At 47.5% G+C, this 23,648-nt stretch overlaps 1 protein-coding gene across 1 annotated transcript in view; it reads left to right on the forward strand.

Moving 5' to 3' along the window:
• Positions 1-472: 472 nt before the first annotated feature.
• The window catches only part of FA2H (fatty acid 2-hydroxylase), a gene marked incomplete at its 3' end in the record, with an annotated part of 53,249 nt that continues 30,073 nt past the window's right edge, over positions 473-23,648 (forward strand). The window contains exon 1 of the mRNA XM_079723496.1: positions 473-757. Within this exon, the coding sequence (XP_079579622.1) occupies positions 488-757 (270 nt within the window). The 5' untranslated portion in view covers positions 473-487. The remainder of the gene's footprint in view (positions 758-23,648) is intronic.

A 23,648-nucleotide genomic window follows, 5' to 3' on the forward strand; every position in this document is an offset into this window, starting at 1 on the left:
CTGCCTCCCGCACTCTTCACCCACTCCTGCAGCCTGAGGAAGGAAAACTGCAAGTTTCTCCCATAAGGCAGCAGCGGAAGAGTTATTCCGGTGGCGATCAGGCTATCGAGGACGTCGGTCCACACAGCCGCCGGCAACAGGAAGACTTGCTCCACCTGCGTCCTCCCGCCGCCTTTGCTCTCTTGCAATGAGACACACTTGGCTGACGCTCCCTCTTACCTGAACAGGACCACCTGACGGAGGGCGGGCATCCCCCGGCCCGCCCCGCTCGGGTCGGCTGGGCGTCCTGCCGGCCAATGGGGAAGGGGCCCCTCCGGACACGGGCGACGTCCTTAGGAGCGGCCAATGGGAGCGCGGCATGCAAATGAGCAGGTGCGGCGACGGCTGACCAGTCAAGGCGGCAGCGGCTCAGGGGATGTTAAGAGGCGCGCTGGGCGGCCGTAGAGCAGACGCGCAGGCTTCGAGCTGCGAGCTCCCGTCTCCCGCCATGGCCCCCGCTCCGCCCCCCGCCGCCTCCTTCTCCCCCGCCGAGGTCCAGCGGCGCCTGGCGGCCGGCGCCTGCTGGGTCCGCTGCGGGGCCCGCCTCTACGACCTCACCGGCTTCGTGAGGCACCACCCAGGGGGCGAGCAGCTGCTGCGGGCACGGGCTGGTCAGGATGTTAGCGCCGACCTGGACGGGCCACCGCACCGGCACTCGGACAACGCGCGCCGCTGGCTCGAGCAGTACTACGTGGGGGACCTGCAAGGAGACCCTCAGGTACAGCCGGGCCCGGGGGTCACACACCCTCTATTCCCCCCACCCTCCCCGCCCCAACTCGCCACTCCCCGGCAGGCCGCGTTCACCTGCCCTCTAGGAGGACCCAAGGTGACAGCCTCCGCCCTCACCTCTCTTCTCTCCAGGTAACAGGTCCCTGCCTACCACCACCACCCCCAACCAGGAGTTTGCCCTTCCTCTCCAGCATTTCCCCGTCCCTCCTCTATCTGCTACTTCTCCCACCTCCCAAGGTGCCTCCTCCTTGCTACTTGTTCCTGCTGCAGCCTCTGCCATCTGACAACTTGGATCACCTTTTCCCTCCCAGCCCCTCACACACTCAATCTTTCCTTCCTGTCCCCTTATCGGCCTCTCCCTCTTCGCAACTGCTCTTCATTTCTGTTTGAATAATAGCTTCCAAGTTCACCTGTCCTCTCCTCCCCATCTCACCCTACCCCTGCATCCAAAAGGCACAGACCAGTCACCCTTCTCAGCTAGTTTGGATTTCCTGGTGCCACCCTAGTCTTGCACAACGGCTTCTCTGGTTGCGTGGAGAGGTTGGCGCAGTGTCTTGGGTGGCCTATGTCCTCCCACCCCTCAGACCTCCCTTTATTCCTTGTCTTGCATGCTGGCTTGGGTGTCCAGCAGAGTGACATGGCAGGGGTAAGCCAGTTTTGCTGGGGAGAAGGGAGTAGCGCTCTGGGCTGCCTGCTGCTGTGCACCACAGGCTCGTGATTGTATTTAGACCTCTGACTGATCCTGGGGTGGGTTTTGTTATCCCCATTTTAGGATGTGGAAACTGAGGATCAAGGAGGCACTGTCATTTGAGGTCAATTTGGAATTTGAGGTAATTTGAGCTAGTTATTGGAAAAGTCAAGTGTGTCTGATTCCAAAATCAATGCTCTCTCCATCCCAAGGATCCTTGGGCCTGGGAGATGATCCTATCCGTTGGGTTCCAGGTAGGCTTGTGCCAGAGGCAAACCGACTCTTCAGGACTTCCCCAGGCCCAGCTGTAGGACTGGTGACAGTGAGGCCATCATGCTTGGACATAAACCAACAGTTGTTCCCTGCTTCTAGCTCTTGCATTCAAGATGGCCCCAGCAAGTGCTTTTAGATCTTTGGATGAAAGGACTTGCCTCTCACTGTTCCAGGTGGCTTTTCACTAGGCCATCTCACCTAATTCTTTAATCATTTATTCACTCACTCACTTGGTCCCTTAGTGATTGACAGCACTGAGCTAGGCACTGAGGAGGTATCAATGGACAAAAGCAATACGGTCTTCATGGACCTAACAGGCTAATGAGGTAACATACTAATCCTACAGTAATTTGTAAATTACCTGGTGCTATCAGAGTATGAATCAGGGAGAGCTTTCTGGAGAAAGTGCTATTTACCCTGGGAGCTAATCAAGCCAGGTGAAGTGTGGTGAGAAGAACCTTCCAGACAGAGGGAAAAGAATGTGTGAAGGCTCTGAAGGGTAAGGGCTTGGCAAAGTCAAGGGACAGAAATAAAACCAATGTGACCAGAGGCTGTTGGGCAAGGAGAGGGAGTGGAAGGAGGCCGGAGATCAGCCAGGGCCACTGTGGTCAGGATTTGGGACTTGATTCTAAGAACAATGGGAAGCCTGGTAATGGATTCAAGCAGGGGTGTGGCCTGGTCAGATTTGCATCTTTGGAAGAACATCCTGGCTGCGATGCCAAGAAGGGGTGGACGGAGCCCACGTGGGTGTGAGGAGACCAGGCGGGAGGCTACCGCATAGCCCGAGTGAGAGGTAACGGAGACGATGACCAAGGGAAGGGGAAGGTTGAATTTTGGAGACTTCATACGTGACATGGCAGGACCCAGCATTCTGCAGCGGGGGCCCGGTTTAATCTTGGAAGCTGATGTTAGGTGTCAGGTCATGCTAAAGGGGCAGATGGTTTAGCCATAGATGTAACGGAAGCTGAGTGCAGGAAAGGAGAGGTGGGGGCCGGAATACTGGAGACTTCCGGGCTCGTGATGGCTCATGGAAGCCATCCTACATTGTAACTGTGTCCTATCAACAGGAGCCTTAGGGTGTGGCCTCTCCTCCCAGCACCATCTAGAGCATCTCTCCTGGCTAGCTGCCCTAGATGGCTTTACCTCCCAGCTCTGCTAGCTACCCAGCACTATGGTTTGATTTGGCTTCGTTTTGCTTTGCTTTACCTGACCTTCAGAGAATACTGAGTCTAAATTTGTTTCTTACCCCTGCACTCACCTGTTACCCCAAGAGTCCCAGTGTGGCCATGTTTCAGGCATCCTTGTATCTGGGCCCCCACCTGAGGATGTGGGAAAAAAACTAAAAATTAACACCACCTTTACAAACCCGTGGCCCAAACTTGACCAATGGCCGTAGTCACCCAATACTCCAGTTGCTCATCAGCTTCTGTCTATTATTCTGGAAACTAGTGTAGGGTTGTCTTTATATTGGGGAAGAGAGGTATTCAGAGGAGAAATCTGGAGAAGATATCTTTTCAGAGAGAAGCCATCTTCGTAAGGGCTGAATGGAGAGAAGACATATCTGTTCTTCTCTCTGGTTAAGCCCTTCTGGCAACCCCCATGCTGCCTTCTCCACCTCTCCCATCTCCTCCTGCTGGACCAGGGATGCTGACCCCTGTTGAGGCTAGAACCCGGCTCCTGTAGTGTGAGAACCAGAAGGGGCGTTGACGGGGAAGGGGAGTGTCATGAACCAGCTCTGTTGTTTGGAGCTCAGTTCTGAATGGTGCCCCTCCTTGGAGTCCTTCTTCCCAAGTGTAGTCCTCAGCGGGGAGCCTGCTGGAGCTCTGCCATGAAATTCCAGGGACAAGGCTCAGCCCCACTGGTTTCCCCTTTCCCCCACTTTGCCACACCCCCCTGTATACACACTTACCCACACATTCACACTCACAGGGAAGCACACACACATGAAACAAGTCAAACTTGTTTGAGCCAACATACCGTGGGGATGAGACAAGATCTGTTGTAGCCCTGGACTTGAGGAAGTGAATCAGTGATGGCTGAGCAGGGAAGCCAGGCCCTCTTCTCGACTGGGCGCTCAGGGCTCCTCACTCCAAGCTTGGATAAGAGTGCCTCACGTTGTTAGTGGGGCATGAAATCCATTGACTGAGCTGCAACCAGCAATTTTTTAAAAGAAATAGGAAAGAAAAGAACTTCGGGTCCAAACCTCCCAAGGCCATAGATACTGTTTCGCAGACTTGTCATCCATGAATCACTGTCCCAGTTTTTTTCCAAATTGGCATATGACTTGAACTATTTAATATTTATCTTTAAGTAGACTCACTTTTTATTTTACCGTTTACTCACCCTAGGCAATATTACCCTGAAATCAGGGTTTACATGCACTTTAAAAATAGAGCTATTAAAATAAATGCTCATCCTCCTATCCCCTAAAATCCTGAGCACCATCAGTGGAGTAAGTATCACACTTTGGAAGACACAAAGAGCAGAGCTTCTTAACCCTGGAGTTCTATGGACCATTTTCTGGGATTGATGGAAGAGATGAAATTGTGTGTAAAACATGCATGGTTGTGCATTTTTCTGGTGAGAGAGCTGCAGCTTTCATCACAGTCCAACCAGAATCCTTCCCTCACTCCGGACCTGCCACCAAGAGGAAAATAACTGAAAGGGCAGATCATACTCCCCCCGTCTTACACACCCAGACCTTGAGGGGGCCTCCTGAGGGCAGACATCTGACCGTGCCCCTGGAGAAAAGCCCTCTGTTTGGGGAGACCCTAGAGGAAGGCAAGCCCTGACTCCTCAGCCCCTGCTGTTGGGTTAACCCTACTCTCTGAACCTGTGTCTCATCCTAATCCCACAAGGTGTATCTGTCTCTGAGTGGCTGAGAAGTCCACAGATTCTGCCACATGTGGTTCTGACAGGCTTTGGGGGTCCAGCCATTCAGAACTTTGGAGCTTGAGTAATTAAATGGGGATGGACAATAGGGAGGAGATCTAAATGCAGGAAGACTCAGGGTCCGCACCCCACCCAGGCCTCCGGAACAGCTTGAGCACAGCCCAGCTTGGAATGCCGGTCTGAGCTGAGAATTCAGATAAAAGCTGATGATTGGGAAACTTGCTAAACTCCCCCTGCCTGCAGAGCGGAGTGGATGTGAGAAATCTGCTAACCGAAGGGGGTCAAGGTCTGCTTAACCCACACAAGGCTTCCTAAGTGGGCCTGCCTGGCCAATCAGCAGCCACCGTCCTTTGCTACCTGCCAGGGACTTGTGAGCCCTGGCCTGCTGTGGTGCCAGGTGAGCCTTACCTGGAGGATGAAGCTAGGGCAAGCTGGGAGAGGGCCAGGGATCCAAGTCACTGTGGGTCCATGTGACACAGGGTAAACACAGGCTCCAAGAGTGCCCCCTGGTGTCACCTCAGAATTCAGTGATTGAAGGGGCTTCGAGACCCAAATTAGGGCGAAGGTTGGAAATTAGGACTGCATGGGGGAAATAAAAAGAAATAGACAGGAATCTCAGAAACACCTGAGGGTAATCATTTCTGGAAACATTCCCAGCAGAGAACCCAAATTGATGCCTGAGCAGCATCCATCATCTTCCCTTTCCTTATTTATTTATTTATTTATCTTAAGACACACAACTCGTTGTTGGTCCATATGTCGTCTTCATTCATTTAGACAGAGAGGAAATAAGCGTCCTGTTCTCTCTGAAACCCACCACGGCACTGAAAGTACCCTTGCCAGGGCCATCGGGACCTTCACCTGGCTAAACCTGGTGGTCAGTTCTCACCTGGCCTGGCAGCACCTCTCGACATGGCGATCGCTCCCCCCTGCTTGACACACTGTCCTCAGCTGGTTTCTGGATACCTCGCCCCTTTGGTTTTCTATTGCTGCTGTAACAAATTACCACAAACTCAGTGACTTAAAGCAACACACATCTATTCTCTTGTGTTTCTGGAGGGTCAGAAGTCAGAAATGAATTGGCAGGGCAGCCTTCCTTCTGGAGGCTCTAGGGGAGAACGTTTCCTCACTTTTCCCAGCTTTTAGAGGCTGCCTGTGTTCCCTGGCTCCTGGCCCCCAGCCAGCAGTCACATTGCCATGACCTCTGCTCTCCTCTCCCTTCTCGTTCTCGGACTCTGATTCTCCTGCCTCCATCTTTCACTTATAAGGAACCCTGTGACTGCACTGTGCTCCCATCCCCCCGCACCCCCCCACACCAGATATCCAGGATCATCTCCTCATCACAGAGTCTTGAACTTAATCACACCTGCAAAGTCCTCTGTGCCATGTAAAGTAACATAGTCACGGGTTCCAGGTATTGGGACGTAGATTTTGAAAGGGGGGTGCGTTATCCCGCCTACTTCACCCCTTATACCCCTGGTCGTTACGGCTCAGTCTCCACTGCTAGTTTCTTTTGCTCCTCATTTCCCAGAAAAGTCACACAGTGTGTGCTCTGCTGTACAGCTTCTTTCACCCAGTACTACGTCTGGGAGATGATCTGTGTTTTTCAACGGTCTCCATTCCTTGCTCTGTCCTAGAGAATCCAGAGGCTGTAGAGGGGAAAATGGGGGGTAATTGGAAAAAACCAGAGCCAGTGGCTGGGACAGACCCCATGCCGATCCTCACGAGCCTCCTTAGTCTTCCTTCCAGGATGCCTACCCACTACTACCCTACCTTGGCCAGAGCTGCGTTATGCTCATTACTGCAGCAGTCTCCTGGGCAGGTCTCTCCCTGCCAAGACTTCCTTCAGCCCATTGCCTTGTGAAGCTTTCCAAAGAGCATGTGGTTTTGTTACAGCGGGATTCCTAAATCTTCAGTGGCTCCCAATTGCCACATCCTTTAAGTCCATCTCAAACTCTATTTCTTCCACAGAGATTCTCCTTATCTCCCCATCTAGAACGGAGTTTTTCCTTCTCCCAGACTCTCATAGCACTTGGCCTCTCCCTACATGACACCATTCAAAATGCTCTTCCTTATTCACTGTGTTTTCACTATGTGTCTTATCTTCTCTACTAAACTGTAAACTCTCCGAAGACTGGAATTGCCTGATTCATCTGGGTTTCCCTAGGAGACAGTAGCACACTGGTGCCTGCCAACAGGAAGCAATAAATGTCTGAATAAATGAATGAATGAGCTGCTTGGAAAACTGATATGTGTACCAGATTGACAAGGAAAGTGGTGATATTAGCACACACAAGATACTTCAAGTAGTAAGATATTTAAAAAAAAAACAGCAGAAACAGACCCCTTTCCAGTTTCTTCTTTGTTAGCTAAAAGGGTTGGGAGTTGATAGAAAGGATGGAGGACTATCAAGTGAGTCACTCATTTCTACCTTTGCCCTCAGTGTTTTACAGCCAGAAAGAGTTGGCAAAGTGTCTTCCATACCAGGCTACTGAAGTTCATCCCTGCCTGTGAGTCCCCTGCAAGGTTAGAAGTGAAATTAACCATAGAAAATGCCAATTGAGAGCCCTCCTTGCTCTCAGGGCTGTGACCCGTCCCCATGTGTCTGTGAGTGTCTGGATGATGTGCACAGGCAGGACCCAGGTTCCTGGGTTTCCAGTTCTGTTTACTCTTTCCTGTGTCTTTTCATGCAAAAGTCTCTAAAGCGTGTCATCTCCGAATGGTGATTCTCAATCTTCTCTAACTGCTGCTCATCTAAGATGGGCAGAAGATTTTAACGACCGTTTCCCCACCTGCTCTTGCCCTCTGATGGAAAACAAACACAGTCATAGTAACAAGACTGGGGAACAACAAAATTGATGCTAGCAACAGCCATAAAGTTATCACTGAGAAATAGAAACCTCATCCTCAGGATTTGTTGTTGGGAAGCATTGCCCTAAAACATAATTATTCAAATGCTTTGTTTTCTGACTTCGATAGTATTTATATTGCAAGGTGTTAAAATAGCAGTACCAGATAAGCAAATTTGGGGGGATGTGTTTTGAACTACGATGCATACAGAATGTCTTAAGGTCCTGTTAGAGGAAAGCTAGTAGCCAAAAATTCTTTTGATGGAAGTACATGTGACTACACACTTATAGAGTGAACCATGTAATCTACAACAAATGTGGTTGATAATTACCTAAGTGAATTAGTCATAGTTTCTCCTTTAAAACAAATAGAATTTAAAGGGAGTAGAATTCTAGTTCTGTACATTCTTCTATGCCCAGCAGAACCTTTTTAACATTGCTTAGCATTGCATGAGGCTTACCTTTCCCACTGGAAAATGGAATTGGAGATTTTAGGGATCTCTAGTAATGGCTAGCTTTGTTTTATAAATCCCAAATGTTAATAGTCCATAATAACCCACTTAGTTGCTAATAAATAGCCGCTAGACTTATGTAATAATGAATGTCTATGAAACAAGCATCATTTACCCACAAAGATCAAAGAAAGACCTCACATTTTTAAATCAAGTTAAGGCCCACACTTTGAGACTGGCTGCCATGGAGGAATAAGGAGAAGTTACATTTAGCTGAATAAATACAGCTTCCATGATCCCAAGTTAGGCACCAGGACAGACCAACCCGATTTAGTTGTTGCTTCCCCATGTCCTGGGCAAGACCCTTTGGAGTGCCAGGTGTAAAAGATTATGCAGGTTGGAGACAGGGTGCCATAAAAAAATTCAGTTGTTCTTGAACCTGAGTAGGAAAGTCCTTGACTCCTAGGATTAAAGGTCACTTTTTATGGCTGAGTAATATTCCATTGTCTATATGTGCCACATCTTCTTTATCCATTCATCCGATGATGGACACTTAGATTGTTTCCATCTCCTGGCTATTGTAAATAGAGCTGCAATGAACATTTTGGTACATGACTCTTTTTGAATTATGGTTTTCTCAAGGTATGCCCAGTAGTGGGATTGCTGGGTCATATGGTAGTTCTATTTGTAGTTTTTTAAGGAACCTCCATACTGTTCTCCATAGTAGCTGTACCAGTTGAGCTATTTGTAATGAGGTGGATGGACCTAGAGTCTGTCATACAGAGTGAAGTAAGTCAGAAAGAGAAAGACAAATACCATATGCTAACACATATATATGGAATTTAAGGAAAAAAATGTCATGAAGAACCTAGGGGTAAGACAGGAATAAAGACACAGACCTACTAGAGAATGGACTTGAGGATATGGGGAGGGGGAAGGGTAAGCTGTGACAAAGCGAGAGAGTGGTATGGACATATATACACTACCAAACGTAAAATAGATAGCTAGTGGGAAGCAGCCGCATAGCACAGGGAGATCAGCTCGGTGCTTTGTGACCACCTAGAGGGGTGGGATAGGGTGGGAGGGAGGGAGACGCAAGAGGGAAGAGATATGGGAACATATGTATATGTATAACTGATTCACTTTGTTATAAAGCAGAAACTAACCCACCATTGTAAAGCAATTATTCTCCAATAAAGATGTAAAAAAAAAAGGTCACTTAAAGTGAATCTACTTTAAATGAAGACCAAAATTTCATAGAAAATGGGCCAAGTGGTTGAGAGAAGGAAACTGATTCTCTTTAAAAATGAAACTGAAAAGTTTTTTTTTGTTGTTTGCTTTGGTTTATTTTAATCTGACAGCAAGGGAATTCCCTGGCGGTCCAGTGGTTAGGACTCTGTGCTTGCACTGCAAGGGACACAGGTTTGATCCCTGGTTGGGCAGCTAAGATCCTGCAAGCCCCGTGGCACAGCCAAAAAAAAAAATCTGACAGCAAAATTAAGATTGCACTTGGATGCTGATTCTTAAATTGAGCAAATAATGAATCAAGTAGTGTTGTTTTGCGCATGTGTGGTTTTTCTGACAAAAACATATGAAAGCACATTGTGACATTCTAAACTTTGCGTTGGCTGTTCACAGTGTGATCATAAAGGTCATTTTAGAGACTTCCCTGGTGCTGCAGTGGTTAAGAATCCACCTGCCAATGCAGGGGACACGGGATTGATCCCTGCTCTGGGAAGATCCCACATGCAGTGGAGCAACTAAGCCCGTGCGCCACGACTACTGAGCCCGTGAGCCACAACTACTGCAGCCCACGTGCCTAGAGCCCGTGCTCCGCAACAAGAGAAGCCACCGCAATGAGAAGCCCGCGCACCGCAACAAAGAGTAGCCCCTGCTCACCACAACTAGAGAAAGTCCGCGTGCAGCAACGAAGAACCAATGCAGCCAAAATTTTAAAATTTTTAAAAAAAGGTCATTTTAGCAAGAGTATTTAAGGGCTAAGGATCTCTTTTGATCCTTTAATAAACAAGTCCTCCTCTTTTGAAGGGCCTCATCCTTTGTTGATTGCCTGTGTTTCAGTGTTAAACAGCCTGACTTTGCCAGATCCTTATTTGGCAGTGGAACTGTAACTAAAACAGTTTTCTCTCACTTTCATTGACTTCATGAAATTTTCTAAGTTTTTGCATTGATTTTGAATTTTCACTCTGCAGTCAGTTTGCATTTTGTTATATTATATACTGTCAGATGGTAGTAACCCCAGCCATCACTTTGTCCCTCCTTTTCTCTATTGTGATAATTACCCATGAACATAGTTCATACAAACATTTAAATCATTAAAAGTAATGTGCAGGGCTTCCCTGGTGGCGCAGTGGTTGAGAGTCCGCCTGCCGATGCAGGGGACACGGGTTCGTGCCCTGGTCCGGGAAGATCCCACATGCTGCGGAGCGGCTGGGCCCATGAGCCATGGCCGCTGAGCCTGCATGTCCGGAGCCACAGCAGTGAGAGGCCCGTGTACCGCAAAAAAAAAAAAAAAAAAAAAAGTAATGTGCAAAAAAAAATATTGAGTGCCCCTCCCAACCTAGTCCCTGTGTAAACACTACCAACAATTTCTTATGTGGCCTCAGAGAAACACATATATTATTCTATTTCCCACATAAAGGAGTTGTATGGTACAGGCTGCTTGGCAACTTGCGGCTTTTTTCACCTAGTGACATGTTTTGTACTTCCACATCAGCAATAAAAGTTTTCTTCATTCTTTCTTCCAGTCCAAGAGCATGGGATATCTTTCCACTTCTTTGAGTCCTCTTTGATTTCCTTTATTTTATTTATTTATTTACGTTCCAGTTGGGTCTTCACTGCTGCGCTCAGGCTTTCTCTAGTTGCGTCGAGTGGGGTCTACTCTTCGTTGAGGTGCGCGGGCTTCTCATTGCAGTGGCTTCTCTCGTGGCGGAGTACGGGCTCTAGGTGCAGGGGCTCAGTAGTTGTGGCTCACTGGCTCTAGAGCGCAGGCTCAGTAATTGTGGCGCACGGGCTTAGTTGCTCTGTGGCATGTGGGATCTTCCTGGACCAGGAATGAACCCATGTCCCCAGCACTGGCAGGCAGATTCTTAACCACTGCACCACCAGGGAAGTCCCTTGATTTCCTTTATTAATGTTTTAGTTCTCAGCATATAAGTCTTTCACCTCCTTGGTCAGGTTTATTCCTAGGTATTTTTTTGGGATGGGGTGATTTTAAAAGTTATTGTTTTTTTACATTCCCTTTCTGATATTTCATTGTTAATGTAGAAAAATGCAATTGATTTCTGAATATTAATCTTGTTTCCTGCTACTTTGCTAAATTCATTTATTAGATCTAGTAGTTTTTGTGTGGAGTGCTTAGGGTTTTCTACATGTAGTATCATGTCATCTGCATATAATGACAGTTTTACCTCTTCCCTTCCAATTTGGATACCTTTTATTTATTTTTCTTCTCTGATTGCTGTGGTTGGGACTTCCAATACTATGTTAAATAGAAGTGGTAAGAGTGGGCATCCTTGTCTTGTTCCAGATTTTAGTGGGAAGGTTTTCAGCTTTTCACTTTTGAGTATTATATTGGCTGTGGGTTTGTCATAAATGGCTTTTATTATGTTGAGCTATGTTCCCTCTGTACTCACTTTGGTGGGAGTTTTTATCATGAATGGATGTTGAATTTCGTCAAATGCTTTCTCTGCATCTATTGTGATGGTCATGTGGTTTTTGACTTTTCTTTTGTTTATGTGGTGTATTACATTGATTGATTTGCATATGTTGAACCATCCTTGTGAACTTGGGATGAATCCCACTTGGTCGTGGTGTACGATCTTTTTTATGTGTTGTTGGATTCGGTTTGCTAATATTTTGCTGAGAATTTTTGCATCTATATTTATCAAAGATATTGGTCTGTAATTTTCTTTTTTGGTGATATCTTTTCTGGTTTTGGTATCAGTGTGATGGTGGCTTAAGAGACTGTCTTTGGGAGTGTTCTCTCCTCTTCAATCTTTTGGAAGAGTTTGAGAAGAATCAGTATAAGTTCTTCTTTGTTTGTTTGGTAGAATTCTCCTGTGAAGCTATCTGGTCCTGGACTTTTTTTGTAGGGAGTTTTTTTTTATTACAGATTCTATTTCACATCTAGTGATTGGTCTCTTCAAATTATCTATTTCCTCTTGATTCAATTTTGGTGGGCTGTATGTTTCTAGAAGTTTGTCCATTTCTTCTAGGTTGTCAACATTCTTTCTGATAGCCGTCCCTATTGATGTTTTTCCCTATTATATCAATGCTACAAGAAGCATACTTACATAATCATTTTGCACACATATGCAAATAAATTTGTAATATAGAGTCCTAGACGTGAAATTTCTAGATCAAAATGATATCCATTTTGTATTTTGATGGATTTTGCCAAACTGCCCTCTAAAAAGGTTGTACCAATTAAAACCCCCTCCAGAAGCATACAAGAATGCCTATTCCTTCACACCCTCACCAATGCTGTGTGCTACCAGTATTTTTAATCTTTGCCAATGGGTATAAAAAATTGCTCCCTGTTCAAATTTTCATTTATATGAATTATGAGAGAGTGAGTGTCTTTTTATACATTTCTAAATTATTTGCACCTTCTTGGTAAACTGCATGTTCAGGTCCTTTGTCCATCTGTACTGGATAGTTGATCTTTTTCTTATTGATTTATATCACTCTTTATATATAAAGAATATTAGCCTATTTTCCGTCATACATAATACTACTTGTCTTCCAGCTCTCATTTGTCTTTTGGCTTGTTTAATTTTTTTCTTTTCTCCATTTAAACCTTTCAGTTTTCCATGTAGTAAAAGCTGTCATCTTATCATTCTTAGAAAGACCACCTCTACTTTATGATTTTATATATAAAAGCAAGCAAAAAATATTTTGTATCCTTCTCATAGTTTTTATCCTTAATGATTCTGTTGTTGTTTGTTTGTTTTTGCTTAAATGTTTTATCTACCTGGATTTTTTTTTTTTTTTTTGGTGTAAAGAACAAAATAGAGATTATTTTAGGTTTATATTTTTCCAAGTGACCAACTGGTTATCCCAGTAGATTTATGGAATAAGCTATCTTTTCTCACTGATTTAAAACAAAAACAAAAACCTTTATCACACATCAAACATTCACAGATATATTTTGGTCTATTCTTGGACTCTATGCTATACTAGTGAAATCACTCATTTTCTTATTAGGTTTTAGCCATTCGGGTTTTTTTTCCCCCTTTCCTCCTTCTGTTCCATTCCATCCTGCTCCCACCTGCTCCACTAAAGAAAGCAAAGGGCAGGACAAGAGCTGAGCATCAATTCTGGACCATGTTGCCAGCCTTGGGGAAATACAGTCAAGTCTGACTTTCAGGGGCTGTGGCTGCCCAGCATGCCCTGACCCTGATGTCGTGTGGCTGGAGCAGGGAGGAAGTGGCTCAGGGAAGCTCAGACAGGCTGCAGCCGCAGTCCGAAAGCCCATGGGAAGGGGGGTTGCACAGTGAGTGTGCAGTGGTTGTGGAATGGTAGTGATTTCAGCAGGGAATGCAAGGATGAGGAGGGGTGTGGAGGGAATGTCTGGAGGCAGCCTTGCCGCTGGAACTCAGCATGGGGGCGGGTCCTGTGTACCTTTCCTGCTTTGTGTCCACAGCTTGTAGTTGGAGGAGGGGCCTACAGGTCAAGTTCTATGTGTGTATGAACAGGGGAGGCTAGGAGAGCCGGGAAGGAGCCCTATCAGGGGAACTGGCACCTCCCTTGTAAAGCCCTGTAAATCTAAAACTTCTTGTCCCTCTGGTCAAGGGAACTGAATACTTATCCCCCACTACCTTCCTTTCATCAAAATCAAATGAGGCCTTACTAAAAATAGATTCCTGGGACTTTCTGGGACGGTGGAAATGTTCTACATCTTGATGTGGGCATTGGCTGCAAGGAGGCATATAATTGTCAAAACATATCAAACAATACACTTAAGCTTGGTAATTTTTTACTATATGAAGTTTATACCCAATTTTTTTAAAGAAGGCAAATAAATTTAACACATATTTAGTAATTGCTTCTAAAGATATGACCTCATGATTGCAAGCGTTAGATGTTGGTATACACCAGCCTTTAAAAATTGCTTTTTTTTTTTTTTAAATCATTTTACCGTTGAGTAGTATTGTCTGAAGGTCTATCAACTAGAGATTAGCAATCTTAGCTCAATTAAAAGCATGAAAACTCTGACAGGTTAAAAGGGTTGTCTCTGGTCATTCAGATCTTAATGTCAATCACGTAAATTAGGTTTTTCTCCGGCTAGAACTGGGCAGAATTGGAGCACACTGAGGGAATGCTGGTTTGGATTTTGTGGTGAGGAGATGGCTTTGGAGAAAGGCTCTGGGAAGCAGGGAGGTCCCAGTGTGGTGGTGTTTGGGTAATAGGAGCATACTGTGATGTAGCGACTGGGTTTCCAAGAGCCTTGGGGGGAGGGCAGTGAGACTAGCTGGTAAGGAGGTGCAAGTATCAACATTTTACTTAGGACTGTCCACATACTGTGAGGCACTTCTTTGCCCTCTGATCTTCTTCCTCTTTCAGACATATACAGAATACTACAGAAGTGGAATCACACAGTACATACAGGCAGACCTTGTTTTATTGCACTTCACTTTGTTGCACTTCGCAGATACTGCATTTTTTTTTGTTGTTAATTGAAGGTTTGTGGCAACCCTGTGTCAAGCAAGTCTATTGGTGCCGTTTTTCCAACAGAATTTGCTCACTTTGTGTCTCCGTGTCACATTCTGGTAATTCTTACGATATTTCAACCCCTCTTACAGCAAAAAGGTAATAACTCACTGAAGGCTCAGGTGATGGTTAGCATTTTTTTAGCAATAACGTATTTTTTAATTAAGGTATGTACCAAAAGTGCTTTGAAAAAGAAAGAGTAGAATGTGAATGGTAGGATCTAGGTAGTAGGGATACAGGTATTCACAGTGAGATTCTTTCACCTTGGCTGCATGTTTAAATTGTTTCATAATAAAAAGTTGGAAAAATACTGGGTAGTTACATCATGGACATCACTCCCAAATATGTTCTTAAAGGATGAATGGGAAAATAAAACAAGGTAACAGCACATGAATGGTTACGTGTAACAAGGCATCACATTTCTAGTGACATTGTATTAGTTTCTTAGAGCAGCTGTAACAAAATACCACAAAGTGGGTAGTTAAAATAAAAGGAATTTATTCTTACCATTCTAGATGCTAGAAGTCTGAAATCAAGGAGTTGGCAAAGTTGGTTCCTTCTGGAGGCTCTAAGGGAAAATCTGTTCCTTGCCTCTTTCCTAGCTTCTTGTGGGGCCGGCAATGCTTGGTGTTCCTTGGCTTGTGGATACATCACTCCAGTCTCTGCAGCCATCTGCACAAAAGCATTCTTCCCTGTGTCTCTGCATCTGTGTCTCCAAATTCCCCCTCTTCTTACTAGGACACCAGTCGTATTGGACTCAGAGCCCACCCTAACTCAGTATGACCTCATGGTAACATGATCAGTGCAAAGACACTATGTCCAAATAAAGTCACATTCGCAAGGTTCTGGGTGGACATGAATTTGGCAGGGGTGGGGTGCAGGGAGATACTATTCCTCCCAATACAGATATCGTTAAACAACTTCTGCCGCTCAAATAACCTAGAAGGAAGTGAATGTGATAGGCCCTGGAGAACTGCGTTATATTTCAGAAAAGTGGCTCTAGTAGCAACAGAGATTCTAATATTTTAAGACTTGTGTGAAAAGTTTAATGTTTCACTGGGGGTGAAAAGATAGACATAAAACTAAATTAGAGAATTAACTGCCATAAGGATATATATATGTATACATATATATATATATACACACACACACACACACACACACATATAGATATATATATGTGTGTGTGTGTGTGTGTGTATGTATATATATATATTTCATATTCTTGGGCCATTCCCCAAATCTACAAAATCAATCTCTGAAAGCAAGACCCCAGAAATCTGTACTTTTAACAAGCTCTCTGTGTGCCTTAGAAGCAACATAAAGTTTGCAACCCACTGTCCTAGAAGGCTAAGGGCAGAGGGAAAATGGAGGTGGAAAAGCTGGAGTCACTGAAAGTGGCTCAGTAGGTAGATCTCTTGGAATTACTGAAGAATCAGCGTCCCCAGGCTCCCAGAGTGGAGCTTAGTGCGGAGCAGTTGTGTGGTGGGCGCTGAATTAGCAGCCCATCCTATTCCCCTCCAGGAGAAAGGAGGAGCCGGGGATCTGCAGCTCTGGGTCTAGCTCTGGGTCTTACTAGCTACGTGACATCGCATGAGTCACTAAACCTCTCTTGGCCTTGATTTCCTTATTCCTTGCATCACTACAGGATTTTCTGCGGCTTCAATGACATCATGTGAGCTCTGTAAGACAGAACATGTAGATTAAACTGAGATAAATGATTACAAGCCCCTTTAGCCCCAGCTTCTGCTAAGAAAAGGCAGATTCCTGTTAGGTGGTGAGGGATGGATGCTTTTAGGATCTGAGTTGCTATGTGCTCAGACTCTCTTGGGTGAGGCCACTTAGCCCCTGGAGGAGCTGGAGAGTGGTGACATTCAGTCTCCCAGAGTTACCCCTCCCCCCAGCTAGGGCATGTGGGGTCTGCACCAACCTGCTGTCCTCCTTGTGTCTTCACCTGGACAAGTACAATGTTGGACTGGGGACACGTGCCCTGGTCAGGGACAGCTGGTCTCTGAAACAGAGGCTGGCGACCGCCCCAGTGGTCCCAGGGGCTTGCAGGGCTGCCTCTTTCTCCCCACCATTCCTTCCTCTATTCACCTGCAAACATAGTGGATATAGTCTCATTATGCCCAGACCAAGCTCGATGCTGGGGATAAAAAGACACCTGGTCACTGCCCTCATGGGGGGTACCTACCAGGAGACAGAGGGAGATAGATAGGACAATTACAGGTGGTGGCAAGAGCTGTAACAGAATATATTTTAGATAGATAGACAGACAGAAAGTATATTTTAGATCAGGGGTCTGTGACAGAGTGACAGCTGCAGCTTCTGATGGAGATGGTCAGGGAAGGCTTCTCTGGGGAACTGATATATGATGGATGAAAAGGAGCTGTCATAAGAACTGGGTGAAAAAGCATTCTAGGCAGAGGAACAGCAAGCACTAAGGTCCTGGGGTCTGGCAGGATTGGTGACATCAGGCACCCAAAAGGCGGCTCTGCTGTTGCTGGAGTGTTGTGGGTGACGGGGGAGTGTGGTGTGGGCTGAAGTGGGGAGGAAGCAGGAGCCCTGCCTCAGCGGGGCTCACAGGTCATTGTAGGGGGCTTAGATTTTACTCTGAGAACAGGGGCTGGAGGACTTGAAGTGGAACACTGACAAAGTTGGTCTATAGTTTATTAGATCATTCTGGCTGCCATGTGGATGGTAGCTTGAAGGGAGTCAAGAGTGGAAACAGGGAGCTTCCCTGGTGGCACAGTGGTTAAGAATCTGCCTGCCAAGGCAGGGGACATGGGTTCAAGCCCTGGTCCAGGAAGATCTCACATGCCACGGAGCAACTAAGCCCATGCGCCACAACTACTAAGCCTGCGTGCCACAACAGCTGAGGCCGCATGCCACAACTGCTGAGGCCCGCACACCTAGAGCCTGTGCTCCACAACAACAGAGGCCACCGCGATGAGAGGCCCACACACCACAATGGAGAGTAGCCCCCGCTCGCCGCAGCTAGGGAGAGCCCACGTGCAGCAACAAAGACCCAACACAGCCAAAAATCAATCAATTAACTAATTAATTAATTAATTTAAAAAGAGTGGAAACAGGAAGAGAGCTAAGAGGCCATCACTGTTGTCCAGATGACAAAAAGAGGTGGCCTGGACTGGGAGGCCATTGGGACAGGAAGAAGTAGATAGAAATTGGAAATGTCTTGCTGAGGGATTAAACATTGGGAGTGAGGGAAGAGAGGAGTTGAAAGTGACATCAAGGTTTTGACCTGAGTAATTAGGTGGTTTGATTTGTGGAATGATGAATACTGGGATGGAGGTCCATGGTTTGGGATGGGGCAATTAAAGTTCAGTAGGACCCTATTAGGTTTGAGATGCCCAGGAAACACCCAGGTAGAGATTTCAAATAGTAGTTGAATATATGAGTCCAGAACTCTGGTGTCCAATATGGTAGCCACTAGGCACATGTGGCAATTTAATTTTAAATTAAATAAATAAAAATTCAATTCCTCAGTCCCACTAGCTACATTTCAAGTGCTCAGTAGACATATGTGGCTAGTGACTACTATATTGGACAGGACAGCTCTAGAACATTTCCATCACTGCAGAAAGTTCTTTTGGGCAAAAAAGCGTTGGTCTGAGCTGTGGCCCAGAGTCACAAGGCATTTCTCTCTAGGATAGTGGCATCCTAATCTGGTGATTTGGGGCCAGGAAGCTGGTGTGCCTGCATCCTTCTCAAATGGCTCCTTCTTGCTCGCTCTCTACATGATCACACCATATCGTGTATTCAGTGATGTCCCTGACATGTGGCCATGTCAGAGAGGCACTGGCCACCCAGAAGGACAAGTTGCCTTGAGGCTGATCAAGGACATCATCCCCTGGGGCTGAGCCTCATTAGAGTGATGAATATAAACACACGAGCATAAAACGTGGCGTGTAGGCTATTAGTCATGAGGAGGTACCAGTTCTAGGGCTCACTGTGTAGACTTGGCTAGTTTGAGAAATGTGCAGTGGATTTGGAAGTTGTCACGATAAATGAGGGTGGAAAAGAAGACAGGTTTAGAGTTCAGCAGTCTTATGTTCTTGAACTAACTGTGTCACTGGAGGTAAGCCAGTCAGCCTCTTGAACATCAACATCCTCAGCTACAAATGGGAGAAGATTCCATGCCTGAGCAGGGGGAGGGGGAAATTGCTCGAATAAGTAAAAAGAAATAGTGGGTATAAGACAGGTTGTTTTTTGTTGTTGTCTTTATTGTTTTGTTTACAAAACAGTTCAGTGACTTTTATTGTTTCTGGCAATATAATCATTTGCCATTTTGTAAACAAAGGGAACAACAGTATTTTTCTTTCTTAAATTATTAGATTACAAAAGGCACATTTAGGAATCTTGTCTCTGGAATCGTGATATATGAGGTTATTTGTAAATCAATGGTCTTGTTTTTCCTTTAATAAAACAGCAAAATAGTATTTTGAGATTAATGCTTACAGACGGAGTGTTACATCTGAAATTGGGTTTTTTTATAGAAGTTGGGTCAGTGAGGAGATAATATATTTTAGATGGCTTAAGTGTGTCTTCCCTGTGGATAGCATATTCCGTAAGCCCACCTGAGGAGCCTTGAGGTCTAAGACTTGAGAGAGCACAGTCTAGAAATGTCCCGTGGAATCTGCAAAAGGCTAAACCTTGAGGAGCTCATTTCCTGCAGTTGCTGATGCTGCTCATCAGAGTTGAAGCTCTGGTCCCACCCATCCTACCACTGCAGGCGAGGCAGGGTTTTGTAAGGCAGGACCAAGGAGGTGAGCCTCAGAGAGCTCCCCTGGTCCCCCCTGACCATGCCCAGGTCAACCTCCCCAGCCCAGGCTCCCAGATAGAGTTTTCCCCTCAGGCTGTTCCAAATCCCTGTGATTGGCTTTCATTGGGAAAAAAATGTGTCCACTTGACTCTTGGTGACTTCCTAGAAATGGTGCCCTCATCTAATTTTAGAGGCTAGAGCAGAAGGGATCTGCCTGGATACAGATGGTCCATGGCAGGATTTGGTAGAGAATCAAGTTGGTAGCCTGAAAACTTGTGGGGTGCTATGGTGAGTTTTGAGTGGTAATTTACTATTTTCAATCCACTGGCCCCCTTTTCTGATGTCTTGGAATGCCCACCTATGCTGGCTCCTGCTTCTGGTGACAAGGTTGCTGGTGATGTCATCCAAGGGGGCTCATTTCATGAGTAAGAGCAATGCTGGGTCCACAGCAAACTGACGTCAAGGACCCAGGAGGCTGGGAATGTCTTGTCCACATCTCCATGTCTTCTGAGAGAGAGGTGTGGGGCACACCTCAGGTACAAGTTTCCTATTCCTACTCATTTTCTCTTTTCCTTTCATCTTCCTACCATGAATACAGGGAGAGTGTCTGGCAGAGCTAGCTGCCTTGCAGTGACTGGGTGAGTGGGACGTGGGTGTGCTTTGGGAGTTCTGTGGCTTGTCATTTGCCAGGCATGGATTTTGTTTTGGTTTGGGTTTTGTGCACGTCAGGGGTTTATTTTAAATGTTTTAAGGCTTGGATAGGCCATAGGACCTGGCTGGGCCTGGCTTCTGATTTGGACCTCATCACACAGCAGCTTATTGGAGACGGAAGCAAGCAGGTCCTGCCGCCTTCATTTTCACCCCATGTTTCTGGCTGCAGAAAACAACCAGCTCCAGGGAGGCTGCTCCCTGGGGGGCCCGGGGGTGGGCTTGTTAACACTGGCTTCTCCCCAAGGAAGCCTCTTGGTGCAGTTACGGTCCTTCTCCTTCCGGGGCCTGCCTGAGCCACGTGCAACCCAGGTATCCTGAGACATGTGGGCCTCTGGGCCTCCGTGGGAGGGGGGCAGCTGGACACAGGGCCTGGGGCACCCTCTCATTTCAGAAGAAGGGTTTTCAGGCCGAACCCAGGCCATGGGATAAAAGGCCATCTGTCTGTCCCTCGGTGCCCAGCCCTGCTTTCCCAAACAACATTCCTTTATGCCGGCTCCCCCGCCTCCTGCAGCCCCCGCCCCACTGCACACAGCCTCCTTTCACCGCCTCTGCGGTCGGCTTGTTTGTTTGCCGTGCAGAGGGCAGGCTTTTTGTTGTTCTCTTTTCTCTCCCCCTCATGCACCATCCAAGCACACCCTCTCTGGGGACGGTCTGGGGCACTAGAGAGGGGCTTGGGGGCTCAGGGCAGGGGCTTGGAGCATCCCGGTGAGTCCTCCCGGAGGGGATAGAAGGGGACGTGGGAAGGACCTTGGCAAGGACAGCCCTGGAAGTGGATTCCTGGCTGGCTCTCCCAGCAACTGTTTGCGAGTCCTTGAATCAGTGACTTGGTCCCTCTGTGCCTCCGTTTCCCTCATCCAGGGAACACGTCCTCAGGGAGAATTGTGTTGATCCCGATGAGATGTTGGCCACACGTGCAGGTGGTAATGGCACTCACCGTGGAGGTGGTGTAGCTGTCCCAGAAGCCTCGTGGCTGGGTGGGGGGTGGGGATCGCCAAGTAGGCCATGGTTTGTGCTAAAGGGGGTTGCGGTGCACCAGACGTCCCCCCACCCCAGTTCAGCCTGCCTCCCCAACACAGTGCTTCCAGGTGCTGGGGAGTGACTTCCCAGGCCCTGAAGAAGGGGAGCAAGGCCACCCCTGGCTACTAGACAGGGAACGGTGGGCTGGGGAGGGAGGTATAGTAAGACCCCTACCCACGAACGAGTTCTGTTCCAAGTGCACGTTCGTAAGTCCAATTTGTTCATGAGTCCAACAAAGTTAAGTAGGTACCCAACTAACACAATCGGCTATATAGTATTTACTGTAATAGGGTTTTTTTGTGTGTGTGTGTGGTACGCGGGCCTCTCACTGTTGTGGCCTCTCCCGCTGCAGAGCACAGGCTCCAGACGCGCAGGCCCAGCGGCCATGGCTCACGGGCCCAGCCGCTCCGCAGCATGTGGGATCTTCCCAGACCGGGGCACGAACCCGTGTCTCCTGCATCGGCAGGCAAACTCTCAACCACTGCGCCACCAGGAAGCCCATGTAATAGGTTTATAATACTTTACACACAGATAATACATAAAAAACAAACACAAAAAATAAAGACAACATTTTAAATCTTACAGTGCAGTACCTTGAAAAGTACAGTAGTGCAGCACAACAGCTGGCATACAGGGGCTGGCATCGAGGGAACAGGCAAGAAGAGTTACTGACTGGAGGAGGGAGAGGAGGTGGGAGATGGTAGAGCTGAAGGATCGTCAGCAACAGGAGATGGAGGGCAGGCTGCAGTTTCACTCATGCCTGACGTTGACGGAACACACGTTCATATCTTTGAAAGTTCACAACTTGAAGGTTCATATGTAGGGGACTTGCTGTACTCGAATGCCTACCCTTCCTAGCGCCGTCTGTGTGGGCTGCCACCGAGGGCCTGGCAGGAAGGCTGTGCTGATTGCAAGACCCTGGTTTCTGCCGCCTCCTCAGATCTTGTCTCCACATCTCCTTGGACGCCTCTATCATTTGTTCTCATTCCTGGTTGGATTCCTTCTCCTTCTGTGGCCCTGAGGCAAACCCAGGGGAAACTGGTTCAGCTTGGATTCTAACCAAGTCCCACAGCCTGGGTGGCTTAGGCAACAGAAATTTATGTGTCACAGTTCTGAAGGCTAGCAGTCTGAGACCAAGGTGTGGCAGGCTTGGTTCCTAGCGAGGGCTGTGGGAGAGACTCTGTCCCAGGCCTCTCCCTAGCTCCTGGTACTTTGTTGGCAATCTTTGGCGGTTTGGCACTTGCAGATGCTTCACCCTGATCTCTGCCTCCCTCTTCACATGGTGTTCTCAGTGTGTGTGTCTGTTTCCAAATTTCACCTCTTTATAGGGGCACCAGCCACATTGGATTAGGGCCCACCCTAATCACTTCACTTTAACAAATCACACCTGCAGTGACCTTAGTTCCAAATAAGGTCACGTTCTGATGGACTTGGGGTTAGGACATCAACATAGGAATTTAGAGGTGGGGTGGGCATGCGGAGGATCAAGTCAACCCTCCCTGGAGGGAACATCCTTGGTGCACAGCTGCGTCTCTGCTGCGATTCCCTCACCCTCACGGATTTGTCTCCTTTCCAGACACCATGAGGGGGAAGAGCGCCTGTAAAAATCCGCATCCACCACCCACTTCTGCTCCCTGACACCCTGCCTCCTCTCGGCTAGCCTGGAGGGAGAAAGAGGCCCGGGCTGCCTTTTTTTTTTTTTTTTTTTTTTTTTTTTTTTTTTTTTTTTGCGGTACGCGGGCCTCTCACTGTTGTGGCCTCTTCCGTTGTGGAGCACAGGCTCCGGACGCGCAGGCTCAGCGACCATGGCTCACGGGCCCAGCCGCTCCCCGCCCGGCATGTGGGATCCTCCCCAACCGGGGCACGAACCCGTGTCCGCTGCATCGGCAGGCGGACTCTCAACCACTGCGCCACCAGGGAAGCCTCCAGGTTGCCCTTCGTTGAGCCTTGCTGGGGCTCTGGTCCTCCCAGTGCTGCCCGCCTGTCCCCAGCCCACTCAGGGCATTGGTACAGCTGGGTGGGTGCACGTGGGCTCCCCGTGCATTCCCTGTTGTGGGAACAGGAGGACAAAACGCTTGCTCTTGCCCGTCCACGCCCATCCTTCTCTGAGGCTGTCCCGGGGGCAGGAGGGCTGCAGCTCACCCAGGCTTTTCCAACTGGCGGGCCAAGGGCTGTGTTTGTATTCAGGCAGGTTGGTTTGGCCCACATCGTGTGTTTGTTTTAAACATGAGTCAAATTTTGAAATCTGGAGATTTCACAGAGAAATCTAGTTTTCCAGTTTTTCTCAGAAGTCGGAAGGTCTGACAACACTGGGCCCCATCCTCACCTGACCTGAACCTCAGTCGGGGCTGCCCCCTTTCAACGGGGTGTGACCCCCTCCAGTTTGCTGCAGTCCCCTCCATTCCCCACAGCCTCCCCCATGCCAAGACCCCACGACAGTGACCATAGATTACTGCATGTGTTGCATTTCTTTTTTTCTCTGT

Source organism: Hyperoodon ampullatus (assembly GCF_949752795.1).
Source record: "Hyperoodon ampullatus genome assembly, chromosome: 18".
Classification (NCBI taxonomy): domain Eukaryota; kingdom Metazoa; phylum Chordata; class Mammalia; order Artiodactyla; family Ziphiidae; genus Hyperoodon; species Hyperoodon ampullatus.